The sequence below is a fragment of the Gekko japonicus genome, unplaced genomic scaffold, assembly GCF_001447785.1.
Source record: "Gekko japonicus isolate JY-2015 unplaced genomic scaffold, Gekko_japonicus_V1.1 scaffold757, whole genome shotgun sequence".
NCBI classification, from domain to species: domain Eukaryota; kingdom Metazoa; phylum Chordata; class Lepidosauria; order Squamata; family Gekkonidae; genus Gekko; species Gekko japonicus.
Genome location: NW_015162500.1, coordinates 662,963 through 687,435, shown reverse-complemented (window position 1 = coordinate 687,435; position 24,473 = coordinate 662,963). Strand labels below are relative to the sequence as shown.

At 47.6% G+C, this 24,473-nt stretch overlaps 1 protein-coding gene across 1 annotated transcript in view; it reads right to left on the bottom strand.

Annotated features, from left to right (window-relative positions):
- The window catches only part of SLC38A8 (solute carrier family 38 member 8), a 35,400-nt gene that overhangs the window by 10,795 nt on the left and 132 nt on the right, over positions 1 to 24,473 (bottom strand). The window contains exons 2-7 of the mRNA XM_015406103.1: positions 24,425 to 24,466; positions 17,461 to 17,659; positions 14,362 to 14,515; positions 10,759 to 10,863; positions 6,693 to 6,750; positions 5,900 to 6,014 (exon numbers count right to left, since the gene is read on the bottom strand). Coding sequence (XP_015261589.1) covers positions 5,900 to 6,014; positions 6,693 to 6,750; positions 10,759 to 10,863; positions 14,362 to 14,515; positions 17,461 to 17,659; positions 24,425 to 24,466 — 673 coding nt within the window. The remainder of the gene's footprint in view (positions 1 to 5,899; positions 6,015 to 6,692; positions 6,751 to 10,758; positions 10,864 to 14,361; positions 14,516 to 17,460; positions 17,660 to 24,424; positions 24,467 to 24,473) is intronic.

Below are 24,473 nucleotides of genomic sequence, written 5' to 3'. Positions count from 1 at the left end.
ATGCCAGCTGAGTGAGAAAATGCCAGAGGCTCTGGGTGGGTGCCCCATCGTAAATGCACCAAACAATTCCTAAAGATTTTCCAAAACACTACTCTGTCGATAAATTGCAGCACTTTGAATTACCACCAGAGCTTTAAGAGCTCTCCAGCTGTCACCTGGAGACTGGCAACAGCTTGTTTGGAGGGTGGGGAGTATGGCATTGTATCTGTCTGAGGTCCCCCTCTTCCTCCTCCTCCTCCTCAGACCCCACCCTCAGCAGGCTTCATCCCTAAAATATCCTGGAATTTTCCAACCTGGAGTTGGCAACCCTATGTCCCCCCCAGCCTCTGCCTAGAGAAAGGGCAGTCTTTCCCTGCAGTGGGAACCAAAGCAGCTGTCATCATTCTCCTCTCCCCCTATGAGGTATGTTAAGGTTGAAAGTGTGTGAATGGTCCATAATCCCCCAGGCAACTTTTAAAACATGATCCTGGGACCTACACACCACCAGACATTCCAACTGCCTTGCGGCGGGGGGGGGGGAGTATGAGGTGTGGAATGGAGTGAAGTCCAATCAGCTTCCATATGCAAAAGACCTTGAAGGTTCCATATGCAACTGACATTCCAACTGCCTTGCGGGGAGGGGGGTGAGTTTGAGGTGTGGAATGCAGTGAAGTCCAATCAGCTTCCATATGCAAAAGACCTTGAAACGCTGGGCGGGGTGGTGTGGGCGGGACCAGGCTTTGGCTTCTTATTGGTCGGCAGATATGGTAAGTGGCAGTCCCACCGGCCTAACACTAAAGGGGCCAAATTTAGAATGTTGCGATATAGAACGTTGCTATTCAATTATAATAAGGGAGAGATATTACTAGAGCTATTGGGCAAAACTAAAACAAGTCTTGTAAAAACAATATCTTGGGAAGTATTTTTGCATTTATGTGTGTGTGTGTATGTCTGTGCCTGGAAGTCATGGTGACCTCTGGCAACTCCTACTGGGGCATGGAGGACATTCAGAAAAGTGGCTTCATAGCCTGCCTCTGCCTCCTGGCCCTGGTATTCCTTGGAGTTCTCCCTTCCAAGTACTCGCCAGGGTCAGCCCTGCTTAGCTTCTGAGATCTGACAAGACTGGGCTTGCCTGGGCTATCCAGGTCAGGGCTTTTGTAAAATTTATGACATGAAATGTAGCTTGGGTCCTCCCAGAGGATTTTCACATGTTTTGGGGTCCTTGTACAAGTGGAAGTGTGTGTGTGTGTGTGTGTTGGGGAACCCTGACCCTAACCCCTTGAGCTACATTACACATCATACATCTCAAAACATTTTTCTGCTTGCCCAAGATGTTGTCTAAGCAATATCTGGGCATGGTAAGATCAAGCGAAGAAAGTGCTCCCATGTTGCACAAGACTGCACTAAATCTGTTTACATGTCCACCTGTGCCTCACTGGATCCAAGCCATGAATAGGATTTCTAAAGGATACCTATAAGTGGTCATGTTCTAACTTCCACCTTTGCATCTCTCCCCACCCCAACTACTCTCTTTCAGTACTTTCACTGGCTCAACATTACCAACTTTTCAGATTTAAGGTAAAAGAAAGTCCCTCTAGTTACTATTTCCACTAGAGGGGGGGAGGGGGCAAGGAAGGAAGTAGGAAGTTCTTGCCTCCTGAAAAGGAGAACATTCCTGAACATAACAGTAGCCATTTATGCTTACTCACTTCTGACACTAGCAATTCACGCTTCTTAAAAATACAGAGAGTCCAGCGCTAAAACAGAGGATTAAGGAAACTAACTTGGAGACTTTGGGGGTGGATCCAGGAGAGGGTGGAAAATACCTGGAGACTTTGGGGGTGGATCCAGGAGAGGGTGGGGTTTGGGGAGGGGCCTCCGCACGGTATAATGCCATAGAATCTACCCTTTGAAGAATCATTTTCTCCAGGGGAGCTGATCTCTATCAGCTGGAGATCAGTTGTAAAATTGGGAGATCTCCAGGCCCCACCTGGATCCTGGCAACCCTAGTTATGAGGAATTGGTGAGTTTTTCAGTGGTTTCTTTGAAGTCCCATTAGGATCTATGACAGCCCCACCTAGAAAAGCTGGCTAATACAGTCCAGGCTACCCCCAGGTACAAAAACGTTTCATACAGCTGATTTTGGCAACCAACCACGTGTAACAGGAATGCATGCTGCTTGCTGCTCCGTGAGCCTCTCGATATGTGCAGTCACCATTTTGTGCAAATACAATACTGAGCCTATTTGTTTCCATGCATGCACAGCCTCGTCATATATGAATGCATGCCCTCCAAAACACAAGAAAACTGTGTTGCTTCTTCACACAAAATGACAATCATGACTTTCAGGAAGATTGTGAGTAACACACACCCTTGTCATAGGTGGTTCATCTGCCAAATTTGAACATCTGAGAAAAACCTCAATATTTTCATCCCCTTAGGTAATTTGGTGTTTACTGTCATCTCAGCTCCCATGGTAGCTAAATCCGAAACAAGTAGCCCTGTCGCAACAAACATTTTTTTAAGACTGCCATTGCTTTCCTTTCTGTGAAGAAATAGAGAATATAGCCTTCTTTGGACAGAACAATCAACACTCACGCTGTAATACAAAACTCTGTCTATACAAGTCATACAACAGTATTTGCATTATTGAGCTCCTTCGAACAGGCAGTTGTATCCCGGCACTCTTTCACACCCACATCTTACTTAAACAACTGCTTCGCGTGCACCTGTAGTATGCCAGCAAGCCACAGCCCAGGCAGGCATCTGTGGTGATAATGCACCCATAGCAGTACAACTGGTAGTGAGATCCTGAGCATGCGCAAGATCATCTGACCTGCCAGCATCACATCAATGGCACGGCCAGGTTACGAGATCATCTTTGGCACTTTGGAAAAATTTTATAAGAAATTTAAGACATGATCGGGTTTCTTTTCTTTGACTGACACCTGGATTGATGTATTTGTGCAGGAATTCCGTTAACTGTTTTGTCATTCTCAGGGCTTTGCGCTGAATGGTTTTCATTGCAAGTTTTCTCTTCATTTTAATGATTTTTCTAAAGGTTATGTATTTAACATGCTATTACTAATGATGGGAGAGGAGGCAGCATGGTATAGCCTGATCTTGTCAGAGCTCAGAAGGTAAGCACGGCCATTACTTGGATGGGAGACGGCCAAGAAGACTCTGCAGAGGAAGGCAATGGCAAACCAACCCTGCTCCTCACAAGTCTTGAAAGCTCCTCGCTGGGGCCGCTAGAAGTCCACTGCCATGACAACACTTATGTACGCATTGCTAATGATGTCAGGAGCTGCTTCTAGCTTTCTTAAAAAGAATGTAGCCAATACCTACCGTTAAATGTATTTTGTTTTTAGAGGCCTTTGATCTCTCAGCTTCTATCTGGTCTGAAGCCAGAAAATTCTATTTGTACTCGCCAAAAGATTCACACAGGATGCTGGAAGTCTTTCAAGCACACAAGTACTATGGACTGCTATAAATCAAACTTTGCTTTTGGCTGACAACTGCATAAAATAGGGGATACCGGATTGCTTGCCAGAGAGAAAGCGTTCTAGCTGCTCGTGTACAGGATGCTATTCCTATCTAGAGGCAATTAAATGGATGATTGAGAAACACTTGCGGGGAAGTCGCTGAACTCTGAAGATAAGAAAGAGCAGAGAAACGCACAGGGCAAGCAGTGATGTGGGGGAAGCAATCCCACACATTCACCTCTCTCCATATGTCCTGGAAAGCGCATTATGATCTGGAAATAAGAACCTCCTGGTGGTCCCCAGCCAGAAGGAGATCCGGCTGTCCTCGACCAGGGCCTTTTCAGCCCTGGCCCCTACCTGGTGGAACTCTCTGCCTGAGGACATCCGTGCCCTGCGGGATCTGTTACCGTTCTGTAGGGCTTGCAAGGCAGAGATGTTCTGCCAGGCATTTGGTTGAGGAGAGTGACGGCCTAGCACTCTCAACCCACCCCCCGGTTCTGTATTTTACTTAACCTAGGCCAGGGGGTAAGCGGGTATTAGAAATTTATTTCCATCTGGGATTGTACTGTTTTATTGTGGCTGTTGATTTTTAATACTGTTTTAAGTGTAGTATTATTGTATTTTTACTGATATAAGCCACCCTGAGCCCTGCTTGCAGGGAAGGGCAGCCTAACAGGTTTTAATTAATTAATTAATTAATTAATTGCAGGGGGGGAACAGCCTACACAGGGCTGCCATTTTGAGCAGCATCCCTGCGTCATTCATCACATGGACTTCTGCCCTGTGCCTCATGGCTGGGCAGGTCTTTGAGCCCAGATTTTTCCTGACAGAGAGCAACACACTCCCTTATACCACTAACAGCTCTGGGTTGGGGTGCTCCTGGGGATTTAGGGGTAGAGTCTGGGGAAGGCAGGGTTTTGGGGTGGGAGGGCATAATGCCACACAGGCCACCCTCCAAAGCAGCCATTTTCTCCTGGGGAACTGATCTCTGCCATCTGGAGATCAGCTGTAATTCTGGGAAACCCTCCCAATCCACCTCCTGGCTAGTAACCATACACAGCACTGGCTTGAACATAAAAAGTGATTTCCTACACAGAGGATTCCTTATTGGCAGGGCTCTTCTTGTAGCAGGAACTCCTCTGCATATTAGGCGACACACCCCTAATGTAGCCAATCCTCCACAAGTTGACAGAGCTCTTCTTACAGGGGTGACTGTAAGATCTTGGAGGTTTGGTTACATTAGGGGTGTGTCGCCTAATATGCAAAGGAGTTCCTGCTACAAAAAGAGCCCTGCATTGGGCAATGGAAACAGGAAGATGTGGAAACACACACAACACTAGCACCACCACCACCACGGCCTCCAGCCACAGATTAGTTAGCCAAGCCAGTTAGTTGTTGGGGAGGGGGGTAGATTCTGTAGATGAAATGTCCCCCTGGCCATGGAAGTATCATCAAAAAGAGCAAGGTGAGAAGGCAGAGTGGGGTCTGGGCACCAGGAATGATGGCGGTCTCCAAGGGCCACTGGTGCATGTACAAGGCTGTTGGGTTCCCCTCCCCCATAATATTCAGGGTCATCAAATACATATTCGGGACAGAAAGAAGAAACTATTTCCTTCACACAACACCTCATTAGCTTGCAAGGGTCACAGCCTCAAGACACAAAAATGGCCACTGGGATGGAGCCATGGTTCTATGACAGAGCATCTGTTCGCAAGCATGGAAGTCTCAGGTTCAACCTCCATTACCTCCAGTTAGGGCCACGGTAAATGATGCAGAAGATCTCTACCCAGACCCTGGAGAGCTCCTGTCTGCCAGGGCAGGCAAAACCAACCTTCCTAGACCAAAGGTCCAACTCAGCAGAAGACAGCTTCATGTGCTTATATGGCTTCCAAAGGGGATGAGACAAACCCACGGAGGAGGAGAAACTGAACAGTGGCTACTGGTCATGATGGCTATATAGATGCCTCAGAGTCAGAGCCCCAGATCCATTGTACTAATTATCCTGCAGTGGAAGGAGTGTTCCCAGTTCTTGCGTTAGAGAAGGCTCTTTCCACTGGTAGAGTATGCCTCAGACACAGAAGGCTGGATCCCCAAGTCTATTCCACTGACAGGAGGACTTTCCTCCAGAGGAAGGAGCCTTGCTTTGATGCAAGAACATCCGGATGCACAAACTACCAGTTGGCGGGGGGACAACAGCAAGGGAACACGAGCCCATTGGTGTATTTTCTAGGGCCCTTCAGTTATCCACTGTGGGGAAGAGGGTGCCGGACTCAGCGTAGCTTTGTTCCCATCTGAGCTTATGGGTCAGGCCCCTGTTTTGCAGAATTTACTCTGGGCCTAGAATCAGAAGATACTTGGTATCAAAGAGAGAGCTCCCAAGATTCTTGGTAGAGGGGTTGGAGGGAGGAAAAGCAAGTTAGAGTAGCTAAGTTTACCTGTCAGAGAATAAATGAGCAAGCAGAACAGCATGGACACCACAGATACCAGAACCCAGTGAGAGAGCTTCTTGTTCTTCATGCTGCTGTAGATGGCAATGCAAGCCTCGTGGCACTGGAAGACAGAGAACACTCCAATGAAGGAGGGGCTGTGGCTCAGTGGAAGTGTCTCTGCTTTGCATGCAGAAGCTCCCAGGTTCAATCCCCGGCATCTCCAGTTAAAAAGACCAGGTAGGAGGTGATGTGAAAGACCTCAGCCTGAGACCCTGGAGAGCTGCTGCCAGTCTGAGCAGACAATACCAATCCTGATGGACCAACAGTCTCCTAGACTATAAGGCAGCTTCATGTGTGTTCATGAGGCATTAACCTTCCCTGGCTTCAAGGCTCCTACAGCATGATCCCTATTTCCAGCTCTGTCCCAACAGATACAATTAACAGTTTCACTGATAAAGCGAACACTATGGGGAGCAACAGGCAGCCTCCTTTTGCCTTTTTAATGACAACATTTTCCCCTATCTGGGCAGGATCTACCAAGTTTAATTGCTCCCTTAGCAACAGTAGTCTTTTATATATAATATCATTAAATATTCTTTGGCATCTAAGTTCTAGCTTATGACCTGAATCTTACTTAAAAAGGAAAGAAACCGTCTCCTTCTAAGAAGAAACTTCAGAGGCTTCCCATATGTCCGTCCAGCTCCTCCCACCCTCTTCCAAAAGGAGCTCAAAAAGGAGAGTGGACAGAAAAGGTGAGAGCCAGATCCTCATCAGAGAAAGAGAAACTTTAGCCCATTACCTGGAATCCAAAGCAGATTGTCGGGACAACACTGAACACGGAAGCCCAGGAAGAAACCCTATAAAATTGGAAAGGGGTAAAGGAAGAGGAACGTCAAGTGAGATATGAGAAGCAAGCCAACATCAAGTGAGATATGAGAAACAAACCAAGACAGTGTTATACAAAGCAGATACACACCACATGAAATGCAGCCTGAAGACAAAGAATACTTCAACTGGGGGGAGGGGACTAGATAGCCAGACTACACCTTTTAGAGCAGAGATACCCAGTGGTTCAGGAGCCACATGTAGCTCTTTGACATGTCACCTGTGGCTCTTTGAAGCCCTATTCCCCAGTGTTGCAGCTGTCCCACGATTCAGGAAAACAGGCAAAGCCTTTCCCTAGTAGAGCTTCTGGTTGGCAGGTGGCTCCCACCTTGATGTAGCCACCACCAGAGAAACAGGTAAGCTACAAGCCTCCCTGAGGTACAGATTGCCTCAAGTCAGCCATGGAAGTCATGTGGGTCTCTGTGAGCTGCTGAGTGAGTACCAGTACCTTGGAGGTTCTATAAGGAGATGTACTTTGGTGACCCTTTCCTAGTTCTAAAGCCAGTGGGCCATTCACTTGATAAAAATGGTTATCTGTAGAAGCAGTCTTAAAATAAGTTTAAGACCCCTACCACACTCATTCCTGTGAATGTTTATTCAGACAGAAGTTCACTAAGCTTTGCTCAAAAATACACAGGACTGTAACCTATTTCTCCACAACTATCAAGGCCTGGAAATTGTAGTTGAGAAAATGATAGATCCCCTCAGCAACATCATGACAAGCCAAGATGGCGGAGAGGGGAGAGGGAACAGAGAAAGACATGCCAGATGACACTAGTTTGGGGCATGTGGTATCACATCTGACAATGGCTTGAGTTAATGGCACCGCCCAAACCAAGTTTTAGCATTACTTACATCTGCAACTAAATACAGGTCTACTGTGAAATGGAAACAAGAGTCAATGGCACCTTAACATAAGAACATAAGAGAAGCCATGTTGGATGGGCCCATCCAGGCCAACACTCTGTGTCATACAGTGGCCAAAATCCAAGTGCTACTGAGGAGGTCCACCAGTGAGGTCAGAACTCCAGGAGCCCTCCAACTGTTGCCATCCGAGCACCAAGAATACAGAGCATCACTGCTCCAGACACAGTGTTCCATCTATGCGTTGCGGCTAATAGCCACTGATGGACCTCTGCTCAGTATGTTTTATCCAGTCTCCTTTTGCTGTCCATGCTTGTAGTTGGCACCACTTCCTGCAGCAGTGAATTCCACGTGTTAATTACTCTTTAGGTGAAGAAATGCTTCCTTTTATGTGTTCTAAATCTACTGCTCATCAATTTCATGGAGTGCCCATGAGTTCTTGTAGTGTGAGAGAGGGAGAAAAGTACTTCTTTCTCTGCCTTCTCTATCCCATGCATAATCATGTTGCCCCTCAATTACTGTTTCTCCAAGCTAAAAAATCACTAGCCTCTTTAACCTTTCTTCGTAGGGAAGGTGTTCTATCCCCTTAATCATTTTAGTTGCTCTTCTCTGCACCTTTTCCAAGTCTATAATATCTAATCTGAGGGACAGTGACCCAAACTGTACTGTACACACTATTACAAATGAGGCCGCACCATAGATTTATACAGGGGCACTATGATACTGGCTGATATGTTTTCAGTCCCCTTCCTTACAGACTAACAACTCACAAAAGCATGGGCTGGAATAAGTTATGCTGAAATAAATCCTGTTACTCTTTAAGGTGCCATCAGACCCCCAATTTTATTTTGCTCTGACAGACAAACACAGCTAGCCAACAGGGAATCTGCAAAACCAAAGATACAATCATTTGTCTTGCTGTACAGCTTGAGCCCTGGGAATCAACCCCTAGGTTGGGGCTCACAGCAAGGAAAATTGGAGCAAAGCATCTCACATCAAGAAGGCAGCTGTTTTTAACGGGTCTGGTCACCATTTTTAAGAACGGGGGAGGGAGATGGGGCTGGGGAGACTTTGACCCTTTCTGCACTCTCCTTTAAATCCATGTCTACCGCGGTGGCCTCCAAGCAATTCTGCACTACAATCGAATTCAACCTTCTTTACTTACATCTGCAACTAAGTACAGGTCTACTGTGAAATGGAAACAAGACTCAATGGCACCTTAACATAAGAACATAAGAGAAGCCATGTTGGATGGGCCCATGTAGTCCAACACTCTGTGTCATACAGCAGCCAAAATCCAAGTGCTACTGAGGAGGTCCACCAGTGAGGTCAGAACTCTATAATATCTAATCTGAGGGACAGTGACCCAAACTGTACTGTACACACTATTACAAATGAGGCCGCACCATAGATTTATACAGGGGCACTATGATACTGGCTGATACGTTTTCAGTCCCCTTCCTTATAGACTAACAACTCACAAAAGCATGGGCTGGAATAAGTTATGCTGAAATAAATCCTGTTACTCTTTAAGGTGCCATCAGACCCCCAATTTTATTTTGCTCTGACAGACAAACACAGCTAGCCAACAGGGAATCTGCAAAACCAAAGATACAATCATTTGTCTTGCTGTACAGCTTGAGCCCTGGGAATCAACCCCTAGGTTGGGGCTCACAGCAAGGAAAATCGGAGCAAAGCATCTCACATCAAGAAGGCAGCTGTTTTTAACGGGTCTGGTCACCATTTTTAAGAATGGGGAAGGGAGATGGGGCTGGGGAGACTTTGACCCTTTCTGCACTCTCCTTTAAATCCATGTCTACCGCGGTGGCCTCCAAGCAATTCTGCACTACAATCGAATTCAACCTTCTTTACTTACATCTGCAACTAAGTACAGGTCTACTGTGAAATGGAAACAAGACTCAATGGCACCTTAACATAAGAACATAAGAGAAGCCATGTTGGATGGGCCCATGTAGTCCAACACTCTGTGTCATACAGCAGCCAAAATCCAAGTGCTACTGAGGAGGTCCACCAGTGAGGTCAGAACACTACCCACCCCATTCTGCATTAAAATCAAGTTCAACCTTCTTTTTATACCATCCCCCCCCCCTTCTGCATTACGCTACCTCCCTTCAGTGGTCAGCCCAGTTTCAGCCTGCCGTTGCCCCAAGTTATTTGGATGCTGTTTTGCCATGGACTTAAACTGCCTCAACTCAAACACTGAGAAAACCCGGAGTGGCAGGCAAATACGGAAAGGACCTTTATCAGAAGGGAGGAAATCCCACAGATTGGGAGCAGGATAGAAGAAAGGTTCCAATTCCTATTCTTTGTCCATCATACACACCCCGTTCCCACCTCCATGTCGCTCTTTGCCATAATCTGTATGCGTCCCCTAAATGAGGTAAATCACAGCTTGGAGAGGGGGTGGTCAGGCAGAAATGGCACAGGAAAAAGTTATCCCATGGTCTTGATTCAGCTCAAGACATTCCATCCCTATAATGCACAGGGGGTGAGATGGCGAAGCTCCCCTTCCAGTGTCTCATCTAGCTAGACCCAAAGCACACAAATATGGAGGAGGGAAGAAAGGAAAAGAGCAGGTGGAGCCAGAGAATGCAAACCTGTGTCCCTGCAGCCTGACCATATATGCCAGCGGTCCTCTAATTCTACCCAGGATCAAATGGAAAGCCCTGAAGTAAACGCCAACCTTCATGCTCCCCTGTTCCACAGGAACAACATTTCACTTTGTGTGCACAGACAGCACAAGAGGCTGGAAGGCATTTAAAGCAGAGTACGGCAGCATGTTCCAAATCCCTCCTTGGGACCAGCTTGGTCACAATATCCTGACCTGCCAGAGGGGGTAGGAAGACGCATCAAGCAAGAGTTCATTTCACGCCCTGCAGGAGCACTGACACAAGTCGCTTTGAGGCGGTGTCTGGGGACGAGGGGAGTCAGAGGAAGCGTTCCGTTCAGTGGGAAGCAAAGGAACCGTGGGCTGTTTCATTCAATTGCATTCGAGGAGGGTACCTGCGATGCCAGGCTCCAGAGAGTCACCACAGAGACCGACGCCTGAGAATCTCACAGTCTGTTCAAAGCAAACAACTTGGGCCAGCACTTACCCGGAAGAACGGCGATGTTCATACTGGACATTGTGATCGGTTCGGATGTAATATTTTATTATGATGACCAGCATTAAATAGCAAGCAGCCAAGGTCCCGAGAATACTGAAACATACAAAGAGAGAGAGATTAAGACGTCTGCACCAGGGAAATTCAGCACAGCCCCTGCATTCCAGCCACAAGCATGAGTCATGGAAGGGCCCACACAGGCCATCTAGTCCAACCCCCTGCTCAATGCAGGATCAGCCCAGCAGGGGTGGCCAACCTTGCTTAACGTAAGAGCCACACAGAATAAACATCAGATGTCTGAGAGCCGTAAGACATGAACAAATATTACACACACGATTTTATTGAAAAGCATGCAGATTTCTTTTTTTATGAACATTTATTTATTTATTAAATTTATACCCCGCCCTCCCCCGTAGGGCTCAGGGCGGCTTTTAATTAGACTGTGCAAAAGAGCTGCATGCGGCCCCCGAGCTGCAGTTTGGCCACCCCTGGCCTAGAGCACCCCTGACAAGCGTTTGTCCAGCTGCTGTTCCCTCCACTTTGCAGCTTAAGAACATAAGAAGAGCCCTGCTGCATCAGGCCAATGGTCCATCTACTCCAGCATCTTGTCTCACACAGTGGCCAACTGGTTCCTCTAGAGGTCCAATGACAGGGCACAGTTCACCTGATTTTGCCTCCTGGCTCTGGGATTCAGAGGCTTAGTGCTTCTGAATGTGAAGGTTCCCTTCGGCCACCACTGACAGACCTATCCTTCATGAATCAGTCTAATCCCCCTTTTAAAGCTGTCTATGCCTGTGGCCATCACTATATCTTTTGGCAGCAAATCCCACAGATCATTGTGTAAAGAAGAATTTCCTTTTGTCTCTTCTGACTCTACTCTGCATCAGCTTCATTGGATGCCAGTTATGTTGGAGCACCACTTGGGGAGAGCGAAAGATTTATGAAGGAAGAAGAGATTGGATTTATACCCCGCCCTTCACTACCCAAAGGAGTCTCAGAGCAGTTTACAAACTCCTTTCCCTTCCCCTCCCCACAACAGACACCCTGTGAGGTAGGTGAGGCTGAGAGAGCTCTGACAGAAACTGCCCTTTTTTAAGAATATCTGGGCCAGAACTATGGTTTGCCCAAGGTCATCCAGCAGGTGCAAGTGGAGGAGCGGGGAATCAAACTCGGTTCTCCCAGATTAGAGTCCGCGCACCTAACCACTACACCATACTGTTTCAGGCCACACAACCCTATATACTTGAGCAGCACCGGTATTTTTCATCACCCTACTGGTTGTTCACCCACACCGACTTCGGTATACAACAATTAAACGGGCCTTTGGAAATGTTTATAGTGATGCTGAGCATAAATTGTGTATTTTATAATACAAAACATGCTCTTGGCGTTTTAGAATCCTACTGCATTTCTAAGCGGCAAACTTGAATTCAGTTTTGGCAGTGTTTTACAGCACTGCCATTCAGCAAGACAAACACTGCTTTCAGGCGTAGCCAGTTTCTGCCTTTCGACTAAAGGACAACAGAGGCACAGGCCAAAAGGGCGAGCGGGAATCCTGCATTCTGTTGATGTTTGCACCAGTCTGAGTTTGCACCCTAGGTCTTGGAAGATGTAGCAAAGGTGGGGTTAAGGGTGATCTGGTAGACCTTATTCCCTTGGGTTTCCTAAGTAGGGTTACCAACCTCCAGCTGGGGCCTGGAGTTCTCCCAGAATCTTCAACCTCTCTCTAGACTACAAAGATCAGTTCCCCTGGAGAAAAAGACACCTTTGAAGGTGAACTGTATAAAATTACACCCCTACTGAGCTCCCTCCCCTCTGCAACCCCCACCCTCAGATCTAACTTTCCCAACCCAGAGTCAGCAAGCCTAACCTCACCAAAGGCACCCAAATGATCTTAGCAGTCAGGGGAGAAAGAAGACAGGTCCCCTAGGATTAAGAACTGGTTAAATGACAGGAAGCAGAGAGCAGGAATAAATGGACCATTTGCACAATGAAAAAAAGTGAGCAGTGGAGTGCCACAACCATTGGTATTTGGACAGATGTTATTTAATTTGTTCATAAATTATTTGGAATTGAGGCTGAACAGCATAGCAGCTCAGTTTGCAACCGATACTAAATTATTCAGGCTGACGAGAGGCAAGGTCTATTATTAGAGAACATCTCTCTAAACTGAGTGAGTGGACTACAGTGTGTGGCAAATGAAGTTCAATGTAGATAGGTAAGTGCAAGATGATGCACACTGAAACGAAAACATCTTAACGTCTAAGTTATGCTGACGGGGTTTGAAATGGCCTGACGGAGGAAGAAAGATGGGGGGAGGGGTGTACTGGATATTTTGAAAATACTGACTGGGTACAAGGCAGCAGTGAAAAAGCAAACTCTATGCTGGGGATTGTTAGGAAAGGAACGGGGGGGAGTCAATATTGTAATTCCACTGTATAGACCGATGGTGCAGCCTCATATGGAATACTGAGTACAGTTCAGGTTGCCATGTCTCAAAAATGATACTGCAGAGCTGGAAAAGGTTCAAAGGAGGGCAGCCTAGATGATTAAGGGGTTGGAGCACCTTCCCTATGAAGAACGTCCTAAAGAGACTGAGACTTTTCAGTCCAGAAAAGAAGTTTGGGGGGGGGGAATCAATTATACAGGTGCACATGAGCTTGCCGGTTCTCCACTAGGAATTCCATTTGCAGGTGCATGGAGCCCTATTTGGGTCAGGATCACAGCACACACGGAGAGAACAGTGCTTATGCCTTCCACTTCCTGTATCATTTACTCAGTCCAGAGGAGCCCACCACTTGCTCTATTTGTGTTATGTATTGAGCCTAAGCCATCCCTGAATGTGGACCTTGAACTGGGTGAGCTTGCTCCCCAAGAACAATAGCTGACCAGGATCCTGGAACTGACCTATAGATAAGCAGTGTAATGTAAATAGTCTATCCTTGGGAGTGGATGTGTGTGGGGTGGGGCGTTTGCATGCTTTATATGCAGGGCTCAAACCCTGCTGGGTGTCCTTGTTGTGTTCCTGAAATCACTAAATAAACTAGAGCTGATCACTGCAATGCATCCAGAACACATCTGTGTCCCCCAACCAGTACATTTAGAACACACAACTGGACAAATAACACCCCCAGTTCCCCCAGGAATATGGCATGGGGAGAGCAAACACCTCTGTATTCCACTGTGATCAATTTGTTCACTGTGGTGTCCTGTGTGCCTGGGAATTCAGTTCCCAGTGGAGATGTTGCAAGCTGATTGACAGTCCCCATGGTGGAACCATATGCAACCCAAGGACTATTCGAGTTAGGCAGCAGGAACAGTAGACACAGACTAAATGGCTCTCTGGAAATGTGAATGACTGATTATTCCAAACAGGAGGCTTTTAAATCTAGCAAAGAACCTTGCCCATTCTGAAATCTCTCTGCAGACATCCCCACAGCCACCGCCCAAATCTAAAGCTGTGCACCCCTCCCCTGAGAGTCCAGCTTTGATCAAGAGTCACCCCCTGGCTGGAAAGAGGGCTCTCAGTTTCACATTTTGCCCATTCAGCTCAATTCTTGCCCTCTGAGAATGCAGCTGTGATTGGCAGCTCACCTTGTGTACTTCTGGAATCCAATTTCCCTTGGGACAGAGAGGGGGAAGATAACCAGGATGCACAGCACAGACAAGGTGAAGCGATTGTCCGTGAACCAGTGCTGGTGAGAGGTTCCACCGCTCAAGGTTTCATTCGGATAGAATGAGTCACACACTGGAAAAGGAGGAAAAGGCAAAGTCATCATTAGTCTCCCTGGCTGGTTGCCATTCAGTTTACTCGTGCTTATACCAGTGCTCTACAACGTGGTAATCACGGGCACCGTGGCAACCACTGATGTGTTTCCTGATGCCCACCTCCTTGTCCTTTGAAACATCCCTTCCACAAAGCGGGGAGACCATCCTGGCTTTCCTCCACCTCAACTGGGCAGTAGGTGCTTCAGGAAACCCCATTTTTGGTGGACTGTACACAGCTCCCAACTGGGACAAATAATGCCCCCAGGACTGTTTCATGTTGCCCAGCAGAAATGGGGGGGGGGGTAGATTCGCCCGGCAGAAATGGGGAGAATATCATTCCTGGTGCTCATGCCATTAAAAAAGTCGGCCGCCAATGTGGAATGTGCGCATCTTGGTGATTTTATGTAGATTATTAGAGCACCGATTTTATTATGTATGAAATGTTGTTTTACTGTTTTAAATTTTAAATTCGGCATTGCTGTTTCTTAGCCGCCCGGTAGGGTGGGATATAAATCCCAAAATAAATAAAATAAATAAATAAATGTTGGGGAAATGGGGGGAGGTTGAAGCCACTGCCCCCCACACTCCTGAATTCAGCCCCTTGAGCATTCAGGAAGCTAGGTCTCTAGCAGCTAACGCCTGGCCAGTGGGATGACCATCTAGTCAGGGGGACCAGACCTCACTTGGGAAAAACACATCTCATCAAATTTGGCCCTGCAGCATGGCAAAATGGCTTCTGCGGGCCATGTCTACATGAGATCAAACAAGCCAGGCAATTTTTGGCTACTACAGATTTTTGAGAAGTAAGCCGTTAATACTTCCACCCATGCCAGGGGGAGGTTCTAGGCAACCCTTTCCCCTCATATGCTAGATTTGTTTGTACCAAGAGGGTCCAATCTTTTAACACAAACATCCGATCTCCCCTCTCCTGCCAGAAATGGTACATGACATCCCAGACTGAGCTAACTCACACAAGGCTTCCGCTTCTCGTAAAAGGTGGTGAGTTTTGAAACGATGGATTCTTTCAAGGACAAACCAAGCCTGAGTACCCCGTTTGTTCAGCAGAAGGCACAAAAGTTGCTGAACCAGCTTCATTTGACACCATGTTGGACGCATCAGGTTCCAGCAGCAAGGGAAACAGTTCCTGGGGGCTATTGCCCTTCCTAAGGTTGCCAACCTCCAGGTCACCTCCTGGAATTACAACTGATCTCTAGACTACAGAGATCGGTTCATCTGCAGGAAATGGCTGCGTTGGAGAGTGGACTGTGTGGCATTGTACTCCAATGAGGTCCCACCACTCCCCAGATGCCAGTCTTTTCAGGCTCCACACACACACACCCCCAAGTCTCCAGAAGTTTTCCAACTGAGAGTTGGACAACCCACCCACTGCAGACTTATTAAGGTGCCAGGGAAACCCCACCCACAAGATGGGGTCAAGCGAGGGCACGTTCGGAGCTCTCAAAATCAGTCCCTGCCAATAAGGACAGCTTTCCCCCCCCCCCAGGTCCCTGGAGAAGTGCTGCTGGCATACCTACATGAGATGCCATTCCTGAGTTTGGTCAACAGGTAAGGCCTGGGAGGTCCACGCTCATAACTTAATTCCTAGGCACATGGTGCTGTTTCAGGTGAGAAGGGTCCAACCCAAGTATAGCCTGTGCGTGCCCAGGAACTAAAGTCTAAGAACAGAGGTCCCTAGGGTATATTTGTCGCGTAGACATCAGAACAGCACAGTGTAAAATTTGGCTCAGGAAGACACGATTAGGCTTAGTAGACCAATGGTCTAGCTCTGTACAAGGTCTTCAGCACAGATGAAGCTGTCCGTCTGAGCTAACCCCCGGGGACTCCAAACTGTCAGGGGGTAGCTGTGTCGGTCTGCAGTAGAACAGTTAGACTGGATCTAGGAGTACCAGCGGTCCATTCTGCATCCAGCATTCGCTCCACCTTTTATCAGCACTCGACCTGGTTCTCCCCCGTTTTCATTGCATTGCCTCGGATCCTGGTTTCTGCATTGGCTAGTGCCAGCTTACCATCTCTTTTATCTTCAATGCTCCTGCATACCTCAGTGGTCATTAGCCGTCTGAGCCAAGTAATTCATGGTGGGGTGATAAATACAGAGGGGGAAATAGGGGTGGGGGAAACTGACGGAGATCAGTGAAGCCGTGTCAAGTTGCCTGCTTACTGTTCCCTTCAAATTGGAAGCAGAGGAAAGAAAAGGTCCCTCTCGAAACCACATTCAGATCAGGCCCATCGCTACCATGGGGCATCTCGGGGCTAGGCCCCCTGACTTGCTAGCAAGGCCCCCCTGACTTCCTACCTAGGCCAGGGTGTCACGGCCTTCTTCCCCGGATTAAATTGATTAGCCAGTGCCCCCTAAGAAATTGAAATGCCCCCTGACTTAAAAAATCCTGACTATAGGCCTGATTCAGATACTCTGGGGCAACACCGTACTGTTTGCGAAGTCACCCCTGAACGGCCACAAATCTATGCAGAAGGTACCATAAAACCCAACGAACAAAGAAAGTGAACGCGGCATGCAGTGTGGAGGGAGAGTAACCTCTCGACACGGCTGTGAAAAAATTGTGAGGAAACAGATGGGTGCAGAATCAGCCACAGAGGTCAGCAAGAGTTCCAGGGCACATGCTTTTGAGAATGAAAGCTCCAAAGGAGGAAGGCTGGGCAGCTCCAAAGGGAAGCGTTGACTCTCAAACGTTTATACCCCAAAGCTCTTTTTGGTCTCTTAGGTACTCCTGGATCCAAATCTAATTATTCAAATTGCCAGGGAGAAATCTTTGTGAAATTTAATTTGATTCATTTGTATTCCTTCACTAAGGAGGGGACCCCCCCCCCCATCCCAAGATCGAAAAGGGTACGTTACCGACTGCCAGGAAGATGCCAAAAGGATTTTTGGGGGGTCAAAGGGCTTACATTTTTCTAGCTGGTCACCCATCACTCTGAGAAAAGCCACCGAGATCATGAAGAGGTTCAGAATGAAGCAGGCCTCACAGAGCTTCCCGATGGCCGGCCCGCAGATCTCTCTTACAACACCTTGGTATGTTGTCTGCATGCTTATGGAGGCAGCATAGCCCAGGATCACTAAGCCGCTAATCAGGAATATCAAGGAAACCTACATGAAGACAGAGGGTTGGGATGGACAAGACAATAATTTTAAGCATCCATAACAGGAATGTTAGCACAGGTGGGCAGGCCAGGTTGCCAGCTGGTGGCTGGCATGTGGAGGAAGACTGGGCAGCAGAGGCACGGATGAAGGCATTTCGCTACAGACTCTGGAAATGACATCATGCCATTAATGCAAGAACGCTTTTTGCCTTATTTCTGTCCTGCCGGCTGCCGGCCTACTGATGGGAGCTACCTAGTGCCAAGAAATGTAGGACTGCCTATAGGAGTGGGAGATTTTAACTCCTCCAGTCCTAGACTGATCAAAAGTTCATCAGCTGCTTGATGAATGAAACTGACATTTTATTAAAGGTCATGGTGGTAAACACTGCAATCTTTTTTGCTATTCTATTTGGTTTCTGGCATACTGGAATGGTCACTTGCAAAGTTCTTGAATGTTATGTGCAGCTTTGCATTTTGTTTTCACTGACCAAATTGTCCTGATCCTATTTTTTTTGTTAAAATACTACTACTGTATCCCACACCATCTGTGATTTAAAGTGAGTCTCGTTAGGCTGCTCAGCAAAGCACACACAAAAGGAAGGAAAAGCACATTTTTAATTCACCACGAACAGCCTAGATTTTTGCCAGCCCTGGAGAAAATAAGGGGGCAGGACGCACAGAAGAACTCCCATTTTGCAAGTAAGTCTATACAAGTGAACATCTTTCACCTGAAGGTACCCTCCAGGTCTCTGATGCTAAAATCTAAATCAAATAAAGCCCAAGTAAATACCCACCCCAGCGTCTGATTCAGCCCAAGCAATTGCACTTGGAACACACACAAGCATCTGTTTGGAAGAGGAGTGTCAAGGCTGGAGATTCCCAAAGAGCTACAGATGTCGACATCCAGCTGGAGATAAACACAGATAAGCAAAGGACCTGCATTCTTTACTCTTTTTTCCCCCCATGATGGAACAATCTTGGGCGGCCTCTCTCAAGACTGATCTGGAGCGCACCAGGAAAGGGTGCTAAAAACTCCTAAAAAATGTTCTTCCAAATTCCCATGCTCTCTCCACTGATTTTTTGAAGGGGAGTAAGAAGTGGTGGCTCAGAAGTTAAGATGCTGAGCTGCAGACCGGAAGGTCTGTAGTTTGGCAGTTCAAGACCCAAGTGCCATGTGACAGAGTGAGCTTCCATCTCTGGCCCCAGCTCCTGCCAACCAAGTAGTTCCAAAGCAAGAAATTGCAAGGTACCACTTCGGTGGGAAGGTAACAGTGTTCCGTGCACCTTGGTGATTGGTCATATTGGCCGCATGAACATGGAAACATTTTTGGATAGCACTGGCTCTTTGGTTTGGAAACGGAGATGAGCACCGCCCCCTAGAGTCGGATTCAACTGACTTTCGAGCAAGGGAAACCTTTACCTTTTAAGAAGCAACACTGAATTCCTCTTTCGGACAGCTAAATTAGGGGACAAAGAAGTGTTTGTATTTTTAACCATTACATGTATTAACTCCTCCACATGCAGCCAGCTGGTGTAACCTTGGTTGTTACAAGTTCTTTCAGAGCTGTTCTCTCAAGGGCAGTTTTCTAAAGAGCTCTCTCAACCCCACCTGCCTCACAGGGTGTCTGTTGTGGGGAGGGGAAGGAAAGGAGATTGTAAACCGTTCTGAGGCTCTTTCGGGTAGTGAAAGGCAGGGTATAAATCCAATATCATCTTCTTCTTCTAAGCAGGGCCGACTCTTGCAAGTATTTGGAAGGGCGACCTCCAAGGAATACCAGAGGTGGGACACAGAGGCATGCTAATCAAGCCACCTCTCTGAAAAACATCCAAGCCCCCAGTAGGGGTTTCCAGAAGTCAACCATGACTTCCAGGCAAGCACACAAAAAGCCACAAACACACTCACACAAATAAAAATTAAAAAGACAAGTGATACGGTCCCAGTGACCCACTCCAGTCAACCTTTGGGCAGCAGCATTTTACACCACTGGAATTTTCTCAGCACTGATCAAGGGCAACCCTATGTAGAATGTATAACAGCAATTTAACCTAGATGGAACCAAGACATGCACTACAAGGGCCAGGGAAGGCTGGCCAGGAAAGGCTGCCCTGGAAAGACTGCAGCTGGCTAAGCAGTCAAAGCTGCTAAAAGGCACTCCCAGTCATTGCTACCACCTGCTTATCCAGCTGTTGGTCTGGGTCCACGGGCAGTGCAGAAGGAGTGATGCCTCAAGTCCCTGGGTCAGATTTTCTGCTCAACAGTAGCACTTATCCTTGCTGTTGTGCTACGCTTCTAATTTCCTGACCCCAAAATCAGAATTGTGGGGCTTTATTCAAGTTTTGCACCAATAGGTCCAAATTAGTAAAGGTAAAGGTTCCCTTGCTCGAAAGCTAGTCGAATCCGACTCTAGGGTTGCGGTGCTCATCTCCGTTTCAAAGCCGAAGAGCCAGCGCTGTCCGAAGACGTTTCCGTGGTCATGTGGCCGGCATGACTAAACACCAAGGCGCACGGAACGCTGTTACCTTTCCACCGAAGTGGTACCTATTTATCTACTTGCAATTTCTTGCTGTCGAACTGCTAGGTTGGCAGGAGCTGGAACTAGAGACAGGAGCTCACCCCGTCTTGTGGCACCCGGGTCTTGAACTGCTGAACTACTGACCTTCCACAGCCTGCAGTTCAGCGTCTTATGAGCCACCGCAGCTCCAGAGGTCCAAATTACCAAGAGAAAAAAAAAAGCACACACTATTCCTAGAGCAAGAAAACAGAGGACCGTGCTGTCGAGTGGAGAAGCCAGAACGGAAAAATGTCTTACCACAGAAAAGTGTTTGGAAATAGCTTTACTGAAAATGTAGACAAAAGAACTTGTCTATCCACTCAAAATATAATTAACGGCCCCACTTAGATTATGGGTTTAATTAAGTGCCACAACTAGGAGGCATATTTGGCAGGAGAGAAGCAGCAACATTTTTAGTTGCAGTTCTCTTGCTCAGCATGCATAGTGTTATCTCATTTCTCGGTGGCCTGGGAGGGCATTGCTGGGGAAGAGGCTTATCAAGTCCCAGCTGGTGGCAGGAAACTGGGAGGGGGGGGTTGTTGGCAGTGTCCCAATGCACTAACATCACCCCCTGTGCACCCAGAGGTGACATCAGCACATCATCAGGGGACGTCCTGGCATTTGGGCAAAATGAGGGGGCCCCCAGCAAGGTAAGCCTCCTGCTGGTTGCCAGAGGGACCTGACAACCCTACAGTGAAATAAGCCAGGATTGAATCAAGATGGTTATGTTCATCCATCATGCAATACTGAACTGACACCGTGGTTAACCAACCAAATTCAGATCCTGGTTTGATGGGCCCTAGCCAGGGCTTTTTTTGTAGAAAAAGCCCAGCAGGAACTCATTAGCATAACAGGCCACACCCAACAGCAGAAACAATTAGTATATTAGGCCACACCCCTGACAGCACAGCTTATTAGTGCATTAGGCCACACCCCCATGCCTTCCCTTGGCTTGCCTGGGTGCCCCGCAGCTGCAGGGAGCCCGGGCAAGCCAGCCCTTGGACAGGTCAGGGAAGGCTTGGGGAGCCATTTAAATGCCTCCCCGATCCTTCCAGGGGGGCCCTGGCCGCCCGCCATGAAGTCGCCAGGGGGGTCACTCTCCAGGCCTTCCCTCTGTAGCCACGCACGCAGATGTTTTGGCTGTAGTGGGCGTGGCCAACTCTGAAGCCAGCCGGAACTCCGTTCCTGCGCACCTGCCCAAAAATAGCCCTGGCCCTAGCTAACCATAGTCAGTGGAGTTGCCAGCATTCAGACACACAATCACAATAACCATCATGTGTTTTAATTAAACCACGGTTTAATGTCTGAGGGGGTCAATTCACACAATAAGAAATACTTGCCACTGCCAAAGGTTTTCCGTGAGACGTGAGAAGGGAATTCTGTACTTCCCGGATGCACTTGGAGGATTCCAACTGCAACTCTGGCAGAAGCGGGCTTCAGATTTCCTAGTTTCCACGGCATCACTTTGTGTCCTGAAACAGCCCCAGAGAGCCACTATTTGCATACCTTTCCCACCAGAGCAAATAGCAGTTCCCCAGGACTGTTTCAGGGCATGAAAATGTCATGGGAAATGGAAGGGAAGGCAAAAGCCCCTTCTCCCCACCGTGAGGACTTTGTAATGTGTAGATTGGCCCTCACTCAAGCCAGCTGACAAATATTCGGGTGCTCAACGAATTTTCCCAACAGCAGAGTTTGCAGAGGAAAACGGGGAGTGCTTGAGTTGTTCCCCAATGAGATAAAGCCACAAAATAATTGTAAATAGATGGCAACCGGAGGCTGAGAAGAGAAACATTCATCTTCCCTGCTTAGCCCACATACTCAAGCAAAACAAAGCCTGAAGATTCAGTTTTTACACCCAGACCTACAGCTCATTCCTTTGCAAGTTCACACAGAAAGAAACATAGCTGCATTTGTCACAATCAGTGATCATCACAATCAGTCTGCATAATCTTTCCCTTTCTCCTCCCTCTTCAGTTGTTAACGTCTCACATTCACTATGCGGAAAATTCTGACAATAAGCAATTTAGAGCCGGAACCAGGATTGCCAACTCCTGGCTGGGAAATTCGTAGGAGATTTGGGGGTGGACCCTGGGGAGGGCAGGGTTCGGGAAAGGGAGGGGCCTAAGAAGGGTATAATGCCACTGAGTCCACCCTCTGAAGCAGCCATTTTCTCCAGGGGACCTGTCCTCTGTCCTCTGGGGATCTGTTGTAATTCCAGGAGATCTCCAGGCCCATTTGGGGGTTGGGAACCCTAGCTGGAACTTATCTTTTTTGTTTGGCATGTTACAGTGTCACAGAGTCACTGACTGTGCCATGCCAACAACATGCAAGAGTCATGCTTTGCATGACTATAGTGAACCTGCTTAGTTAGGAAATCTTTCCAAGACAGAGATGATAAAAAAAAGAAAAGAACCGAAGGAGCAGAAGGTTGCAAAGCCATCATAAAGGTAAAGGTTCCCTTACTCGAAAGCCAGTCGAATCTGACTCTAGGGTTGCGGTGCTCATCTCTGTTTCCAAGCCGAAGAGCCAGCGCTGTCCGAAGACGTTTCCGTGGTCATGTGGCCAGCATGACTAAACACCAAGGCGCCCGGAACGCTGTTACCTTCCCACCGAAGTGGTACCTATTTATCTACTTGCAATTTCTTGCTTTCGAACTGCTAGGTTGGCAGGAGCTGGAACTAGAGAGGGGAGCTCACTCCGTCCTGCGGCACCCGGGTCTCGAACTGCTGAACTACTGACCTTCCACAGCCTGCAGTTCAGCATCTTAACCACTTGAGCCACCGCAGCTCCCAAAGCCATCATAAGCATGATCAAAAGGCTGCCAATTCAGGCCACCTCTGTTGTGGACTCATCAGCAGAAGGGCTTACTGTCTCCCTCCCTCCTGTGCACAAAGATAAGCTACAAACCACAGTTTCATCCCAAGAGTCCATAAATTAAAACCTTTTTCATCCTGATCTTCAAGAAACTCAAGGCAGAATACATGTGGTTCTCCTGTCCCCTCACAGACCCCTTCCAGAGGAGGACACTTTCCTGTGGTTTCCCCACCAGAGGAAGCACAGGGACAACAGAGCTTCTGTGTGGTAGGTTCCCCCACAGCTTCCCTGACCCAGTCTCTGGAGAGGCCATTCCTCCCCCCCAGCTCACCACATGGGGGGGGGGACTTGTTAAAAAAACACATAGTTGACATATACAGCTACCAGCATTTTGAAATTTATAATGACTGGTTTTTACAAAACATTTTTTTAAAAAAATCCGGTAGTATGGAGTGTGTATGAGGGGAAATGGCTACTGTGGGTACTAGGGGCAGGGAACATGGCACTGATGTGGGCGGGACTGGAAGCATCTGGACTTTGCTGCCCACAGAGCAGCTGCCCCCAGCTTTGTTCTAATCTTTCCCAAAAAATATTGCGGCCACGCAGATTTGAGAAAGACTGCAAAAGGAGACTGAACACCTGGGAGGTGCGTGAAGTCGCTGCGGGGCTGTGGGGGAAGAAGGAGAAAAAGCAGCTTCCCGGTAGCATCGCATCCTGTCCTAACCTGCCTCAGAGTGTTGTTGTGAGGATAAAATGGAGGAGAAGAGAGTGACGTAAGCCACTTTGGGTCCCCATTGAGAAGTGTGGAGTAAAAAGGAATAAACACAGAAAAGTCAGAAAGAACCACAACAGTTCCATGGAAGACCGAAAAAGTAAATTGGAAGGACATTCTGATATTGTCCACTTTAGTACAGGGAAGGTGAAAATAACTTAAAAAGGGAAGAGTTTAAGAAAGCCAGACATAATCACACGGGAATCAACAGGCCTACATAAATGGTCTTTCTGTTACCACACTTTTGTTTGAGCTACAACCCTCAGCCACATTCAAGTTCAGGGTGTCATTTGCACCAGGGCTCCCCAACTCGGCACCTACAACTGTTTCACTGCCGCAAAGTTCTCCTGAGCAAGTACACAGCACATCACCCTTGCCAGTGAACCTACTGTAAACAGGGAAGAATGAGAAAGTGGTGTTTCCAGACAGAACACAGTTTCTCATCTCATTTCCACCCCGCCCCCCATGTTTTCTCATTTTCTACAAATAGAGCCTTGCTTTAAAAATAGGAAGTAAACAAAGTGGCCATCTATGGGACTTCCATCTGCGTAAGCAGAGCGAGGGCTGGGTACTCTCCATCCTCCCAGACAGGTCACTCCACACAAGACCTAGAAGGGATTCTTTGGGCACTTACCAGCTCCACGAGGACAGCCGGGGTGATTCCTCCAGCCTTATTGAAAGCC